Genomic DNA, 19,026 nt, shown 5'->3' with positions numbered 1-19,026 from the left:
ACAATGCGTGTGTAAATTTATAATTACAAATAAACCAACAAAAATTTTTGAAAGCAAACATTTATTACAACTTTTAAGAAAATTTCTACATCAATGTGTACTGCTGCCAACGACGATTCATGTAACTTTTACCTGAGAGAAACTAAACTTCAGCATACAGAGGAAAAAAACAAAAAAGAAAAAATAAATAAAATTTGTGGACTATGCTTGTGTTCTTCTGAAGTTATACACATCATTCATATTTATGGATTTCCAATATCGATGATGCACTCGAATGAAGTCGAGAGTCTATGGCTGCACGGACGAAAACATTCGGGCTTTAGTACTACGGACCGTATCGACGGCGTGACTTTCCAAACACAACACAATTGAATGTTTACGTGCGGTACGTAAAAATACCAATTACTATGTTATGCCATTGGAACATTATAAAAAACATGTCTGTTTTTCCCTTTTGTCTTTGTTAAATTGAGATGTATTTGGATATTATGAAATTTTTTTCATAAAATATTTACAGCTATGACAACATAAGTACTAACTAGAGACTAAAATAATATTTCAAAAATTAAAAAAAAAAAAATGCAATTCCAGAATTTCAAGACAAAATCTAATTCCCAAAAGTCTACTAGAACTGTGTAAAACAAATATTTTGGCAGCGGAACGAGAGCGCAGTTTGGTTCCGTGTTGTATTGCGCGCTTTGTTGCCACTGCAAAATTTCATTATAACTGAAATGAAAATGGAATTTTTCACATATCACAAAGAATTTGTCATGATATGTGATCAAATATAAAAAACTACTACTAGTTTTTGTCTTTTTTTTTGTTTTACTTACATTAACATTTAAAGCGGAAATAAGGTGATGATATAGCTTTGTACAAACCAAAAACTTCTTTACGTTTGCGGAAATAAAACGATTCGAGTAACTGCTCTCGAAAGGAATTATCTACACTGTTACAAATTCTACATTCACGCAGTAGTGAAACACCCACATGGAAAGACGAAAAAATAAAAAGGGAGAGGATATGATGTTTATGATGATGAAGAAATAGATTATGTCCTAATTTTGGATTTTTTATGTAGCGTAACGTTTGGTCCACAATCTAGCAATTCGATCGTGTTCTTCTCTATGTTGTAGATACTGTGTTGCAATGCTTCCAACCAGGGGATCGGCTAACGGGAAAGAAAACGTCAGTATGGAAAACTTTCGGAAAGACAAAAACACGTCGATAAGACTTTGGAAAACTCACCTGGATTGCAGTCTGTAAGTAGCGAGCAAATAGACAGGAGTACTTTTGAAATAGTTAGGGCGGGACTCCAATTATCTTTTAGTATATCTAAACAAATGACACCTTGACTATTAATATTACAATGATAAATTCTCGTCCGAAAGGTCACCTGAAAGAGAGCACAAACTATTATTTTAAATTTGGAGATAAAAATGTTTTACTTTTGTCAAAACCACTTACTTTTGGGGGTTTAAAAGGATATTCTGGAGAAAAATGAATGTCCAGGAAAAATACTCCACCTTCGTACACTGAACCGGGTGGTCCCAGTATGGTGGACACCCACTCGTAAAGGTTATCTCCTTTTGGTCCGGCACTAAAAAAAATTAATTCCTTATAAACAGAGTGTTCATACATTATTTATTGAAAATTAAGTAAATAAATAACCTGCAGTTAGGGGGAGGGTCCAGTGTTATTTCTGCCAGTTCTTTTTGGATCCTGGAATTAATCAAAACTTAAATTTAGAGAAATTTTTAAAATGATTACAATCACCAAAAGTTTCGATATTAAAGAAATACGATGCCGACGGCAAATAATTGAACAGGAGCTATACCTTTTTGCACTGGTGCTGAGTGCCTTCGACATTTTCGGATTTAACCTGGATTCTCTGTGTTCCTTTTCTCGATCCTGATTGGACGATCCGGCACCTCTACCTCTTCCGCCACTAGCACCGCCTCCGGAAGGACCAGCCTGAGCTCGATCACCAGACATGCTGTCGCCAGACAAATTCAACCTGTTTGAATAAAGCTCAATTAGTATTAGAAGTTTATTCGTTTAACTCGTATGGACATACTCTGCCACTATATGGCTGAAGCAGGAAGAAATTAATAAAAGTAATAATCCAACAAAATGTATAACTGATATTTTTAATGGCTTATTTCAAATTATATTAATGCTGATTTTAATTAATTACTGCCTTGTACAGACATTAATACATAAGATCCCCAACTACTGCATGTGGTATGCAGGAGCATCTAGGTTCACTCCTGAGCAATCTTTGAATCAATTGATATATAAAATTGGTGTTCACATTAAACAGATTTATCACCATTTAATTTTAGGCCCAGTTATATTCTTAATTAAAGTTATCGATATAGCATAAACATAAGCTAACTACTGGATTATTTAGTCAACAATGTTTAGATTTTCGTTTCCTGTTAGCACACTTTTCCTATAGACAAACTTATCAAACCGGACAGCCACAAAACATAGGAAATAAGTCAATGGACAAAAAGCGAGCCGAATAATAAGCTTCTGTGCTTTCAAATGGCATCCTCAGATAAATCAAATGATAAATAATTATAATACATTCTGCAACCTCCAAGATCATATTACTAATGCTGTGTAAGATATATATGAAAAATTACTTTTGAATTACATAGAAATTTTCACAAATAAAAAATTTATTAGTTTGCTGGAAACTGCATTGTTGTACAACAACAAAATGCTTTGAATTGAGTTAAAAATTTAAAAAAAATAAACTTAATAAATTACCTTTTAAGTTAAAAAACGAAGATAAAACTTCTAAATAAAACATAAAATCTACAATATTATTTTGTATTATAAAAAGCAAAGATGGCCAATACTCTGATCACTCAATCTGGTTCTTATTTAACTAATTAAAACTCCTGCTACCGAGAATGCCCTTTCCAATTCGATGGATGTGGGTGGAATCGTCTTTAATGCATTTAAGAGAAGACAGATGTTATGTTTTTTTTCCTCCCGTAGCCTGGAAGCTTTGTAGTAGTACTTTTGCTCTCTAGTATTCTTGTTTTGTCTATCTTGGATGCTTTAATAGAAACATCAAGCTTATAGCCCAATAATTCGGCAGTTTGTTCGTCTTTAATAATCAGGTTTATGAAGAAAAACTTCATACTCGCATACTTCGTACTCGTTTGTATCCTCACCCAATTTACACCTGGCATAATGCAGTTATTGAAGCTACTGGGCATGGTTAAAAATTAAGACAGCGTAAGCGCAATTATTCCAGATATTACGGGTTCTGACAAAGAATTTTCAGAGTCCTGCCACAAATAAGCTACGTATTGATTGACCATTTGTGACATGCCATAACGAGCAAAAATTTAAAACACTAATAAGTAGGTTTAAAATTAATAAATACAAATGTATTCCGACAGTATGAGTTAATTATACTTTCTATTTGCAAAATTTCCTAAACCGTAACACGAAATAAGAAAAAAGTAAATTTCTAAAAAACCTGTGGGATTTCCAGAGTTAAAAAAACAATCGGGATCCCGTTTGAGAAACCCTAATTCCTTCTACTCTAGATTTCAAAAAGATCTTTTGTCCCATCCTGAGTTTGTCCTCTAGTTGTGGACAAGTCAAACTTATTCATAGAAATTTCTGACAATTCAATTGAGAGTCCAACCCCAAACCCTTGGGCTTATTTATACTTCTGGCAACTAGTGAGCAATTTACTCATTACTAGATCAACGTATTTCTAATGAAATTGCTTATACAGTGCTTCTAGCAGTGAATGAATGTACGCCAAGCCAGCACTCTGCTACCAAAACAGCTTGGTGGATTGTGAGTATGCACGACATGCATGTGCCCTCTACTATAACATCTTCAAAATTGTAAAGTAACATGCAGTCTCTTTGTTCTCCACGTACATAATTACATTGATGCTGGTTTCCAGTTTCATATTCGTTCATTTGCTCCCTCACTCACTACATGCTGGAAGCATAAACAAACATTTAGAATGGCAGGCAGACACTTCTTTACTTGCATCTACCATTCCACTAGCATCTTATGGAGATTAAAAGCCAATGTTGTTAAAATATTAAATATATAAAAACTATAATAATTTCCACGTCCTAAAAAAAGTTTATTAACATTATTAACATTAAAGCCTTCAAATTGCATTACTTTAACTTAGCATTCCAAATTGGTTTTGTGCAAACCTCTAGGGAACTAAAAGCCATATTTCCGAGTCATGTCACGATCGCCTAGTGTTAAAATCTGTTATTCTAATGGAATGAATGCGGAAGTAACGGAATGTTAAACTACTGTATAATCTAATGTAGCATTTCTCGACTAACGGCGCATGGGTCGTCTTGCTAAATGATATTCTTCCAACATGGTAAAAAGGGGTTTTGTCATCGGTAACAGTTTTTTAAAACACACTTTTAGCCCTATGGATACCAGAAGGCCTTATTTTAGCAAGCCCATTATGGGTCCGGCTGGATGGTGAGGGACAGGACCCAAAAATCCAGACAGACCACCCTGAAAAACTTGTGGTTTTTTTGACCAGTTCGGATTCGATCCAAGTCCACAGAGTGGTGGGTTGCCACTTTAACTGCTCCACCATCAACAATAAAAGATTATAAATGTCTATGGTGTTGTTTTCTAATGTCTACTACAACTGCATACTATAAAGATATCTAGCATTAGTAACTTTAAATTCAAAAGAAAATGAAGTTTAGAAGATTCTATCCTTTGTTTAATGTTGTGAAGGTTAGAATCAACCTTCTTCACTGTTCTCAATTTTCATTATTGATAAAATCATGTTTTATATTAAGAAATAACATTTATAGATCTAAATCACATCATTCAAATAATTCCTTTATTGAGTGGAATAAACAATTAAGTACAACTTAAGTGACTAAATTATAATTACTTCATGTATATTTTTACAACATTAATACACACAATATTTAGTGTAATTAGATAAAAAGAGATCAATGACTAGCCTTTATTGATCACATACTACTCATCAAATTACCAAAGTTAAGCAATGAGTTCAGAGAGTATAGTCTGGTTAGAAATGAACAGAATTGATGGATGCTGCCATTTAACTTTGCCAGGAAACCCTCGACCGGTCAGTCCCGAGTCCAATTTAAGAGGAGAATTGGCCAAAGGAAGAGTACGTAGCCTTAAAGCCAAATCAGGAAAGTGCTTAACCCACTCTGACAGTGAGAGTATTAATGTCGGGAGGTGATTTATTATATGAAAATTCTTAACAACTGATTTAAAATTACATTTTAAAGAATTATTTGAAATTTCATTATAAAATTGCAATTTTTATTTTATGACAAAATCCAATATGGGAAAGCCTGCCTTAAAATCAATAAAAACACATTTATTTAGCTCAAGTTGAACAAAGCTGACAAACTGATTCCTTCAAAGTTCCAAAATTTCTGTTTTAACATTCAATTTATTACTTACTGCATTAAATCATTCCAAACATGCTCCAACGAGGCACGTACAATATCCAGTATGTACTCGATTTTGTCCAAACCAGCATGTTAGGAATCATGCTGTTAATGACATCCATGATTCTTTACATGGGGTTCTCGTGCCTGGTATTTTGGTAGCATACACGCAATCCTTGAAGTGTGTACAAAATAGTTCAAAGGGGGTGATTTTGGCTTATCAAACTGCCCAACAAATAGGACCACGTTGACTGGTGATCTAGTCCATACGACGGTGTCAGCCCTTTCAAGCACACAAAGAATAATACTTCGCGTACAACACGTTTCATTCACATACCCGAACAAATGGATTTTACAGAACAGTTTAAAACTAGAGTTTCAAGAGGGACACCCTGTATACAAAGAATGTGAATCAATTTGCCTCCCTTAACACATCCTATCAATATCTACAATTGTCAATTCTGCCAGAGAATTTCAATTATTTTTGCCTGGGGACACACGAGGGTAACCAGCAGGGGATCAAAAAGCAGATTGGAACTGCTCGGATAAAAAGAGTACCATTCTTTGTTTGACTAACAAGCAGAAAAGACCTTGTTTCATCGGCGTCTTACTCATACTAACACCAAAAATCTAAATATACGAGTTGTTAAAATCATTTTATAACACTAGAAATCTGTTGTTCATTACTATTTTAAAGTATAAAAAGAAAACTCACCTAATTTTAAAATAATTCTTCTAGTATTGTAAAACTGATAATTTTGAATTTATTGCTATTGCATTATGATAATTACAGATTCTGACAATAATTCTATAATTATATGCTATTATTGTTATCAATGCCTATAGATCTCGTTACTGATGACAATAGCAATTGTATCCAGATAATTTATGATACTGAAGCTATACTTAAACCTCTACATGATATTTTGTGACATCTTTGAATAAGAAAAATGTGTCATGATCTATAAAATGTTTATTAAAAAATTAATAATTTCAAAGGCATTAAAATATCAAATTACAGCTTAAAATAGTATTAGAAATATTCAAGGGTCTTGAATGAATATTTTTGTCCTTAATTAACCCTGTAAATAACAACCAAAGTGTAATATCTTGTATCACGTCTTTCAATGGAATATCAGTTAAACGGTAGCACAGTATCTGCAGACATAATGGCCAGTTAGAGCTATAATTTAATTCCTGTTAACTTGCATCTGTTTGATCTAAATTCTTGCGTCGCCATCACATCGTAGAAAACAAGTCTGCATGAAGTAAATAATGTCACATCCGTCCTGTGATAAATCAACGGGTCGAAGTTCTAAATTATATACATCACGCTCCGCATGTGATTTATATTATTACGTAACAGGTCTGCCAACAAACCTAAACCCATTAGTTTATTGACCTTTGCATCAATAAGGAGACCGATTTGTGCTATAAAAAACAGTGGTGCATCAAATTTGATCGTAGAAGTAAAAAGAGTAATGCAATTAGATAAATTTTTTGACAAACTTTAGTAATTTGGGAATGACTGTCGTCATTATTATTGTATTTGATGAAGGTTTGCTTTTAAAAATTTTAACTAAAAATTTAGTTTGACAGATTTACAAGTAAATTTACCACTGTAATTTGTTAAATGCCGGTTTAAACAAACAAATATAAAAATTTAATTACACCATTTATCATAGAACTGCTTGGAGAAATCCATTCTTGAGGAAAAAACTAAGGACAGATGCAAAAAAAGAGGAACTTGTTAAGGGGGAAGCTCCTTCAAATTTAAATCCAATTCAAGCTGCTTTTCTTGAAGTAGAAATTTTATAACCAGTGCTGCAATCAAATGTTGTGGAGGGTATATTCATTCCTTACATCATCTTTTTTCAATGTTTAAAATTGGCAATACAAAGAAGAAAACAAGCAATTACTTGTCAAAAAGCAATGGCATTGATTTGGTTATTTGAAAGAAAAGAAATCACATCAGAGCTAGCCAAACCTCGTCATGACCTGAACCATATATTGCCTATCAGAAATACAAGAGCAGCCTTCTTTATTGAAACTGTATTATTATAATTAAATATCTAGGAATTAAGTATATGGAAGCAGAAGTTTTGACACTGATTGTATCCTTTAGTTATACATAAACAAATCTTATAACCAGTGGGTACACAATGACATAAGGCTTATATTGCTGTACGTATCTGTATTCTCCATTATAGATCCATTTATAATGCAAAAATGTTTGCTTTCTAAACTCATCTGCAAGAATTAACAAGAGAAATAAAGATCAAGAGAGCTAATAATAGTAATCTGGCATCATCTTTGTTTCTCTTGTTGACTCTTGAAGAGAGTTTATAACCCATTTTAAAAAATTTGCTATGAGAATAGTTTGGATTGAATTCAAAGCATAATCAGACAATTTAAAAGAATGTGCCTAAGTATATAAATATTTCAGAATAAAGAAAGAATGAGGGAGATTGTATTATAATATAATTAAATCTCTGGCTTAAAACTTTTATATGTGAGTAATTTATTATTATTAGATAAAGAAAAACTCTATACAAATCAAGCTCCTGGATGGAGCCGACGTGGCTGTGATAGATATTGATACACGTCCATTTTAGTCGCGTAACAAGAACAGATGCAATATAATGCACGTAAAAAGAGAATATCACATTTCTTAAAAGAATTTCTGAGTCATTTAATCTATAATTCAAAAAAATTGACTAGAGAAGACTCGTTAGAAACAGATGCAATGAAGCATTTAGTAAAAGTTTAAACAAGAACAGAATTTTATAGAAAAATTTATCGGCATTAAAATTCAATTTTTTTTTCATTAACGATAATAAGGAAACTGTTGTTCCTATGAGGAAAAGGTTTACTTTTTTTTTAATATAATTTTAGTGAGGAAAGTAACTTTTAAATTACAAAAGATATGCTTGAAATTTTTCATCTGGTAACTTAATATTGCGCACACCGTGACCAATAGTTCGGCATTAGCTTTAATTATAATGTGTCAAAATCGTGTTGTCGTGTGTCAAGGTACGCAGATTCTAGTGAAATCGACTTTCCTTAATCTAAAATAAATCAAGATTATCTGTAATTGTGCAAAACATTTTTTTCTGCACATTAATTAAATATACTGTTTAAATCTTTTTAAAACACGAAACATAGTTTCAGTTAAAGCACATTTAAAATTTAAACGTTGTTTCTTATTTACATAAGCAATGGATATGTTAATAAATCAATGTTACATGTGTTTTTTTTATTCTATTTTTTTTAAATAAGTTACTGCAACATAATCTTATTAAACAAATGCCACTTAATAAATAATTCAAGCAGTTATGTCAACATTGCAGTCAAAATACAAGTCTGCATACTAAAACAGCAATAAAAAAAAATTTTGTATATCTATTGATATCTTGGGACTATACATTGCATAATGGAATAATTTAATTAATTTGACTCATTCCTTAAACTAAATTACAAATCGAGAAATTTAGCATAAGAATGGCTTTGTTCCGCAGCGACGATCGTCTGTCTAAGAATATATAATTATAAATTATTTTAACGAAGCTACTCGCGTTTACCGAGTTTCTATATTCTTTGGTCTGTTCGGTCGTCGTTATCAATTCTACACGAGGAGATGAGACCCATTTGAGTGTCTGTACTTATCTGGAAACATTGAACCCAACTACAGGTTCAACAGGATATCTAAAGTACAGAAAACTAAAGTTTATGATAAAAGCATTTGTTTTTTCTTTAACATCTGGTTGATTTTCGCTATTTTTCACTTAAGAATTAATATTTAAATGAAGTGAAAATCTGTTAAAATCTCTCTTACTCTATTATTTTTACTTAAATATACAATTAGTTTGATAATTGGAAGGAAAGATTTATCAAAATTATTTAGAAATCTAAACAAACAGAAACACTCATTATTTTATATATATTTAATTGATAATTGTGTAATAAAGACTTTTGGCACAAGAGTCTAATAAACTGTGTTATGCATCAATAAATAAACAACTAAATGTACAACAAAAACAAAGATTAAAGTGAGCAAGTTAATGGTGAACACAATACAAATACATACAATGTGCAAATGTATGAGAGCTGCAAAACTAATCTATTAAAGAAGCCAATAATTGAAGAATACTCTACTGTAATAAAATAAAAGCGCTTTACTAGAGTCAAAAGATATGAAAAGAATAAAACAATTAGCCATTCTGTATATACTTCTGAACCAATTATCCGAGAATACTTGTCGTCATACAAACAATTTGCAAAGATACGGAAGGTCTTCGGAGGAACAAATAATAATAGGGCTTTAGAAAGCTGATAATCTCCGAGATGTTACCTCCTCTTTCAAAAAACAAAAACATCTCTCTTATTCAATGTTATAATATTGATTTTTAAAAATGTTGAAGTTCTTCAAAGAAAAATATGATATTAAATTTATAAATAATTTTTTAAGATTTATATAAAATTCTTTCAGTTATGAAAATAACAACAGTAAAAAAAACAAATCGAAAGTGCATTCTCCAGAAATATTTGGATTTTTCTCCCGAGAAACCATTTCAATTTTTATAACGTAACAAGAATTTGTTCTCTTTCAGTCACCGTCAATCCTTGTTTCCACTTCCTGAAAAATGTTGCCGCATTGTTATCTGTGGCATATTTTCTTACTGTTAAGTTCAATTTTAAAAATAAATTAATTTTATACGAATAAACAACATTAAAAGCAATTATTGTAACAAACACTTAATAATAAACTTGTTTAATATAAATTGATAAAAAAGACCATTCAAAGTTCAAAATGAAACTTTTAAAATATTGATTAAAACATCCAAAAGATTCAAAGGTATAAAAGAAATCAGAACTTTATTGATGGATTTCGAAGTTTTCTTCACATTTGTTACACCTAAACAGGCTACTTTCCCGTAGAAAATCCTCCCTGGGCAGATGCCCACGTATTGCCGCATACAAACCAATTGGATAAACAAACCAGTGATATAATTCATTTCAAATGAAATGAGCTATGCTTGCTTATCCAGTTGCATTAAAGCTGCTCCACCGGGCAGTTTGACCTATGTCTACAAATCTGAACCTCTTTGAAAGCTCAATACGTTCTTATATTACTAAGGACATGGTCATAAAAACTATGCATTGTTTGTTAATAAAAATAATTCAAGAACTCTTTACTGTGTAAACTTTACATTACTTGTGACTTTATCTTTCTTAATTAATCTTATTAAATTATAATTAAAGTTAACACAGTTTGATTTTAGATTTTTATATAATGAAATTACAATTTATACAATCAAATTTCACTGTGAATTAATATTTAAAATTCAAGCCCTTTCAACCTTTCCGGTTAGCCTCCATAGGCTTAATTATTTTTCTGAAGAATCAACATTTGATTTTAAATACATGAGTTTACAAAATACAAAAGTTAATTAATTATGAACAATTATATTAATCATGAATTTTCTAGTATAACTGGAAGGTCACTAGCAGACACATTGGGGTTGAGGTACAATAGGGTATAACAGGAGTACAATTGTATCCCTAGAATGGAGTACAATAGGGAATTTAGAGTACTCAATTCCCCTTGTATTGTATTTTAACTCTGCCTTGATCAATTTCGAACTGGTTACTGTAGTTATTTATTTGAAGTCTATTTAATCTTTTCAAATAATGTTAACCCTTTGTTGATATCATCCAGTGGAAAACCCACAATGATAATCATTTCAAATCCTTGTCTTGATGATAAGGATTTGAAATGTTTCCAGATAGTAGCAATTGCATGACAATCAGCTTGTGACTCATCATCCTGTTAACTGAACAAATAATAAAAGTCAAAGGAATCTCAAATGTATAGAATGGGGTTCAGGAATGCAGCCTATCATTATTACAGGTACTGTACATTCGTTATTAAGAGATAAAGATGGTCAACTAATTCACCAGTTTCAAGAAATACGTATATTGTGTTAAAACGGTATAAACAATTACATAATTCCATTCAATTCTAATAATTATTCAAATTTATCAGTACAATAAACAATATCAATTAGAAATATTTGGTCAAATTAATGTACAATTTTTCCCATTATATCTAATGCATCTGATTAGTATTAAATCACATAAATCTAATGGCACCGATGAAGGATTTTAGAAGCATTAAACTATTGTACTGTCAAACTAGCAGCTTGCAAAACTGTATTCTCGAGTAACGTCGATCTACTCAGAAAACAAAAACAGGCCAGGAAATATTGATCTACTATATTTTATCTCAACTTTATCAAATTTCTAAGAGAACTAACCGCATCTAAAAATAAAAATGACTTTCGGAATTTTATCTAGATTTTTTATTATTTTTTTTATATCAACGATTAGATCGAAATTTGTCACTTTGTGTGCCAAATTCATTACAAAATAACTATTTGCAATTACAACTTGTAAACTGTGTCATAAGTGTTAGTAGTAATATTTATAGAATTTCTCATTCTTTTATGGGGTATTTCTATTTATACTGCAATTGTTGTGGTTCGTAGACTTCTTTCTAAAATAAAAATGAGTAATTAATTAATTAAAGTTTTTATTCATTAATTTTTTTTACAGTAGACAGATATTGCTCGAAATAAAAATCTTCATTTCTTTTGTTCCCTGAAGCATCTTTAATGATCAAACACTCAATCACTAATAGTAATAATACTGTAATTTTAAAAATGTGATAACGCAAACGCCATCCGAAAGTAAGAAATTGTAGAATATATCTGCGTTATTCTATTTACTATGACTCGAACAACAAACGAGGCAGAGGCATGAACGGGAGCTAAAAATCATTTATTATCACGGGAAGGTTCCCCAAGAGCAATAAAGTAGAAAGAACAAGAAAGAACTTTTACTTATTAACACAAAAGGCATTTACAAAAATGTATGTATAAAGAAAGAAAGTAAAAAAAATGGTTCCTGTTTTAAGTAATCTGATAATCAAACAAAGCATTAAATTTCAAAAAAATTTTTTTTTGTTTATATTTGTGTAGGATAAGCAGAGAATTAGATTATCTTGTCAATAAATACAGCTTCGAAAGTATCCATTGCTTAAAGTACTAAAATTCCATTTAATATTTATCTGATAATATATTATAGATAAAGAAAAAGAAAACCCAATTACACACTTAAACTAGGTTCCTAACTCAAGCATGTAGCATTATTAATTTAAGGAAACAGTGCAGAGAAATTATTTTAGTAGAAAAACTCAAAGCAAAAATTAAATAATTCAAAATCGTGTATTGTCTGCTATAATAACGCACTTATAAAAATTAATTGTTTTTTTTTCTTTAATACGAGTGCAATTATTGGAAATTATATAATTTTCTGGTAAACTCTGCTTCCCATAACTTGCAACTTTTATGACGTTTAACATCTGTACTCGCAGCTAAGGATAAAGAGTTAAAAGTTAACCAATAAGCATTGACATACTAGAAGTAAAGTGAATGATAGTTAACTTTAATTCTTGATCCTTGGTTGTAAATAGGTCTATAAATCTGTTTACAGAAAAAAAATAAATCAAATAATAATGAATTTTTGATAGTCACTTATATATTTTTTAGTTCTTTAAAATATTTATTGTAAGGTACAAAAAGAAAAAATACGTCAATCAGTGAAAATGAACTTATTTGACTCTTTAAACGGCCATTTTCAACTTACAACGTAAAAGATTTTGTAAAAACACGCATACAAACTTAGTTAAGACTAAAAGAATTAACCAAGCTTAAAAATAAAATTTAACTTGTAATCATAATAAAAAAAAAAGAGTATAAATTGGTCTATCTATTGTTGAATATTACAGGTTTTTGTTTCTTTATAAACAAATTGCAATAATAAAATTGTTTATCTAAACAATCTCTCCTTTAAAAAAAAAAGGAAACTTCTGAATTATAAATTACATCTGGAAGTAGCAAAATATAAATAATTCTACCTCAATTGTAATAATTTATCAACAGAAATCATGTAATAAAAAACCATAAAATTTTTTTCCCCGATAATTTAAATTTACATACATAAAAATAAATATTTTGTATCAACTTAGAAAACTTTTAGGAAGGTGTTTTAAATATTGAATGCCATTCACAAATCTAAACTGGCTATTAATGGCTGTTAGACATTGCCATTTGTTTCTATAGCAATAGATGACATTCCAGTCAACTTTTGTAGAAAGACAAGTTCTGCTAGCAAAAAAATTATCAGCATTATACACTACGGAGAGCAGGTGGAAATCTACGGTTAACAAAGATTCGATCTGACTGACGTACCATAAAAAAAACAGACCGTCACGTTAATGTAACTAGGTCGGCTATTTCGACAATGAATACAAAATTTACAACTTTAAACCCATTAATCTAAATATAATCGTAAATAAAATAGAAAATACATTCAAAGTAGATAACGTTTAATGGAATATAAACATCCTAAGGCAAGACTCTTAATTGATTACTTAATTTTAATCAATAAAAATTTCTTTAAGAATTTCCTATAAAATCCATTTACGTACATTAAATAATTATACATCTCCCTGTAAACTTTTAAAATGTAATACAGTAGCTAGAGCCTAAATTTTAACTAAGTATATAGAGTGTATATATATAGCAAGAACAAACAAATTACATTGTAACTATAGTAGAATGACCCAGAACATTACAGATTTAAATCTGATAAGGGACACAATAAAATAATCATCAAGTAAAGAAGTTAGCAGCTGGCAAGGGATTAATAGAAATATACTAAGATACAAATGCCCTGTTGGAGTTTAATCATGCATTAATTGAAGGTAAGGCTAAGAGTGGCACAGTTCTCATAAGAACAGTTTTATATTAATGCCATACACCTTTCACGGGTCATTCTCGTCATACTTTATACATAAATGTATAGAAACACTATACTCTATACAAGAAGCTAATTTAGAGCCAATAACCTACAATTTATGCTAATCTGAACTCGACCTGCACCTTCAAATTATTAAATATATCATTATCATTTACAATATGACAAGGAGAATTCATTAATTCAATTATAACTTATTATGTTCCTTTAAGTTTCAAATTCGTGTGTATTAAAACCGAGAATTGCTATCCCGACAAAATTCAATAAGATAAAATATTTTTCCGGAAAACAACGAAATATAAGCGAGTTATTATATTTATTCATTTGTTAAAATATATAAAACACCTACTGTGTTATGTACTACACAAAAAAATGGATCTATTTATAGAAATGAAGCCAATTTAAGACTAAAAATAATAAATTTACTAACTTAATGATTTACTTTTTTTAAATATATAAATTACTTAGTGTTTACGGATGTAAAATAAAACCTAATAAACTGTTAAGATTAAATTCTTTATACTTTTTAAGGTTATTATTATATATAGACTTTAATTAATAGAATAATTTATGAATACAAAAAAAGAAAAAAAAGCATCTGTATACGTTGCGCACGAACATAATACTATTTTACAAGTGTTACGCAGACCAGCTGCATAATCACTTGTAAAATATCTCAAAAAATTTGAATTTGGAACAAATTCAAGTAAATTACAAAATTATCTTTCTGTTCTCGTATAAAATTTTCCCTGGGAAATTACTGTTTAGTCTTTTGATTTTGGCCACCTTTACAAAGGATTTTATAGTAGAAGAATCAATAGCTACATCTCTAAAGGGCAATTTTACAATTCTTTATCTAAGCAGAAATCTATAAAAGATGGCCTACTAAATATAATACCTTTACATAACTAAAAAATATTGATTAAAGGAATAATGATGATATACACTTATCAAGGATATCCACCAACTGACTCATAGGAAAAGTAAGAATTACAATTCATTATTATGCAATTTATTTCTGGGAATATAATGCAATCCACTCTCGAAACATTAAAATTTACTATCAATATACAATTTTATAATAATTCATTTACTTAGAATATCCTAAGACACGTTAATGAATTTAAATAAATTCGAATATATTTCACTTTTAAATTGTCATTTCTTACAAGAAAATTGAAAACAAATTTTTAAATGACATATTAAATATCAAAATCTATTAATGAATGTTAATATAATCAAATTACAAAAGAAATTTGCTAATGATAGAATTTCATCCTGAACTTTCGTAGAACAAATGAAAATTCAATATAATTCCTCGAAGTTAGGGGAAAACAAGCACTCTACATTGCCCGAAGTAATGTTTACCAAATTTTTCTTTCTCTTTTAAGGTCTAATCTCTTTGAGAGTGAGAGTGCAGGTTTCAAACCAGACAACTATTGTAAATCTCTCTTCACATCCTACCTTATACATAATTTAAGAAACACAAAGAACTTTCCTAAATACAAAAACAATCGGAAACATTAATCATTATTGATTACTACTTTTGCAAACATAAAGCAACAAAGAAGATAAGAGTATCTTGGAACAATCAATTAGTATCATTCATTTTAACCAGTTGTTTTTAACGATCAAATCAAAGGAATTACGCCCAAATTACATATCAATTCGACATTCAAGCACCATACTTTTTAACAAACTTCTTTTACGTTAAAAGAAAAAAAAACTAGCATTTGTTCGACAATAGAATTACTCGGCACACAAATTAAGTTAAAAAAAAAATAAGCGGGACGGCTTGCAAATCGCCAAAAATTAACAAATTCCCATTACCAATCTTACTTGTTTACACGATTTTTCAATAATCTTAATCTCGACTCTTTTTTCCCCTAATTAAAAATTGATTAGACGGCGTACTTAGATTATTGATTTCTATCCAATTTGGCCGGCATCGGACAATATCTAAGGCACGTTCGGGCGAAGGGATTTAGAAGATCGGCAAATACCGTTTTCCTACGATTCGCCTCAAAAGCACGAAAACTTCTTAAAGGGGAGCCAAAAAAACACGTCCAAACTCCACAGAATGCAAACAGAGCCAAAAACATTTGCCCGAAAGATCCTAAATAAATTAGTTTAAATTAAATAAATTTTTTTTTCTAATTTTGAGGTAAATTTTAATTAAAACCGAGATCACGGAAGGGGGCAAGCATTTAAATTACCTCAAGATCTAGATGTAATTTAAATTGTTTAGATCTTAACAATGTGTTGTTCATGTTGTCAGAAAGCCCTTGATCTATTTAACATTTCACACCTTAATGATAATTTTAATGATGAAGCAATGAATTACATTAACTTTTAATCTTGTAGAGCTGGAAATATAAAATATTATTTTAATTAACTATTGAAAAATTTTCACACAAGAGCTTAAGAAACAAAGAAGAAGGAGGAAAAAAAAACCCCTATTGGGACAATTGGAATTTAAATGAAATTGATTAATTTAAAATGTAATTGAACAGAAAAGCCACTTGACATTTTTAAAGTTCGGAACGGTCCCGAAACGTTTTTTTAACGTCGAAAACACTTAAAATATGCAGAATCTCAGGCATTCAACCCAACTATGCTTAACCAACCTTAAAGGATGATCATTGTTACTTCGAGACGACCGGACGCGATTATTTTAACGTGTAACGCGTCGATGATACGCCGAAACTCGTCTAAAACCCTTAAACTAACTTTACCGACGGTTTAAATTCGAAAACTGACCTTTATAATTATCCAATCTTGTAAAATAAATTCCGAAAGGAGCCGTGTAGCCTCTCTTCCTAATATCAACCACCAGCCCGACGGCTGACGAAAGCAATCTTCGTTCATTGGTCGATATTATTGTCCTATTCCGGGCGATGGCAGATACGTTTTATTTATTTACTCAATTTTTTTTATTTATTATTTATTAAATGTACCACATAAATTAACGGTTTAAGTAATTACGTTTATTGTTAATAAATCATTCGCTGATCGAAGATATACGTAACGTTCGTTTAAAATGCGGGATTGATGTTTTCCAGTCTAGACGACGTGACCGAATTGTCGTGGTCGTTGTTTTTTCGTCCGTTGTTTATACCCGATTTTAATCTTATCTAAACTCTATAGAAGTGCTCGTGAACTAAATTGTGTTCTGCACTTCGTTAAATTTTCCAAGTTTTTAACTCGAAGCCAATTTTTATCTTAGAGGTCGTCGGCACTTGATTAGTAGTACCTTAACCCGCATGTACTCGTCCTGTCAATGCTGGTTACCTGGATCTAAACACAATTCGTTCTTAACCGTGTTTATCGTAGATTTAACGGCGGAAGATAAATGAAATTGTTCGTCTTTTATGACGTTTACCAGATTTCGTATTAGAAAATGTTTTTATTCCGATAACAAATTGGCTATCGAGTGATAATGTCACTGTTTTTTAATAAATTTAGAAAATTTCAGCATCTACCCGCGTGTAATTTGATGTAGACATGACACGACGTGGAATTACTCAAAATGAACAATAAATTTTTGTTTTATATTACACTTAATTATGCTTAATTTTTACCAAAGGAATGACTAAGCGTATAAGTACTGTATATACATTTACATAAACATTTTTTTTTATTTATTAATGTCACTATTAACAAGGTAAATTTATCAGAGATTTTCTGATAAGAACCAAGTTTTATAGATTTTGTATTATTTTATGTTTAGATCTTCTTAGTTCTTATCAAGAAAAATTATCTCTGGTAAGTTTATTGATAGTTATAATATAAAATAATTTCATGTAAATATGTGCAATAATAAATGACAAAATTCAGTTTTAAAAATTTTATTTTAAATAGGATGTGTTATGTTATATGTGCATATTGTTTACATATACAGTATTATTGTTGTTATGATATAATGCATCTATATTTATTCATATATTGATGAGAGTATAGTTATTTAACATGTAAGAAATATCAATTTTATTTTAACCACATTTAAAATAATTTATAAAAATATATGACATGATAAAGAGAGGAATTTGTTTTTTTTTTTAGAAAGTTTAATATAAAATTCTGTGCTTTAATAAATGTTACATCCTATCATTTAACTGGCAATTTAATCTATGTACATTTATCTGGTCAATAATTGATTAATAATGATAAATTGTACTTGTAAGTGGATGTTTGCTTCAATTATTTGATAAATGTAAATGAATAATAAATAATTCAAGCTGTTTGTCAACAATTTTATAAATGCCAAAAACAACTGATGAAAAATAAATATAAAATTTGTTTTGACTGCAATTTTTGTTTTAAAGTAATCATAAAGCATTTCTACATAATTAAATACAGTTGTAATGTAATAAGAATTAAATTTCTTGAAATGTTTCTAATTGCATTAGGCCCTAGGCAAGAATGGACTTACAAGGTCCCATAACGTAAAGCCTGTATCACATAACAATCGTTGTAACATGGTCTAGTACAAAGGTTTTCAACCTTTATCACTCCAGTACCACCTGAGCTTTGTGTACAATTGTAGCACTAACAGATCCTTGTTTTGTACGCCGGTCGTACGTGTACCACTGGTTGAGAATTAATGGTGTAGGAATCCAATCATGGATCAAGCGCTGAATATCGAGAATCATATAATTATGTATGTGAGGCTCCTAAGAGCACAAAG

At 30.2% G+C, this 19,026-nt stretch overlaps 1 protein-coding gene across 1 annotated transcript; it reads right to left on the bottom strand.

Annotated features, from left to right (window-relative positions):
* Positions 1-40: 40 nt before the first annotated feature.
* Positions 41-17,218, bottom strand: Ubc2 (ubiquitin conjugating enzyme 2). Its single transcript, XM_067269449.1, has 6 exons — positions 17,100-17,218; positions 1,838-2,017; positions 1,672-1,722; positions 1,468-1,600; positions 1,249-1,396; positions 41-1,171 (listed from the first exon to the last, which is right to left on the bottom strand). The coding sequence occupies exons 2-6, from the start codon at positions 1,993-1,995 to the stop codon at positions 1,074-1,076; spliced, it is 588 nt and encodes a 195-aa protein (XP_067125550.1). The 5' UTR covers positions 1,996-2,017; positions 17,100-17,218; the 3' UTR covers positions 41-1,073.
* Between the last annotated feature and the right edge of the window lie 1,808 nt (positions 17,219-19,026).

The sequence above is a fragment of the Centruroides vittatus genome, unplaced genomic scaffold, assembly GCF_030686945.1.
Source record: "Centruroides vittatus isolate TY-2023 unplaced genomic scaffold, ASM3068694v2 contig_1079, whole genome shotgun sequence".
Classification (NCBI taxonomy): domain Eukaryota; kingdom Metazoa; phylum Arthropoda; class Arachnida; order Scorpiones; family Buthidae; genus Centruroides; species Centruroides vittatus.
The sequence above is the reverse complement of the archived record's forward strand: the minus strand, read 5'-3'. Positions and strand labels throughout refer to the sequence as shown.

Coding starts and splice junctions, on each gene's coding strand:
- Ubc2 (XM_067269449.1), bottom strand. CDS start 1,995: ATGTCTGGTGATCGAGCTCAGGCTGGTCCTTCCGGAGGCGGTGCTAGT. Junction 1,397..1,467: donor ATCCTTTTAAACCCCCAAAA/GTAAGTGGTTTT, acceptor GCTCTCTTTCAG/GTGACCTTTCGGACGAGAAT. Junction 1,172..1,248: donor ACTTACAGACTGCAATCCAG/GTGAGTTTTCCA, acceptor CTTTCCCGTTAG/CCGATCCCCTGGTTGGAAGC.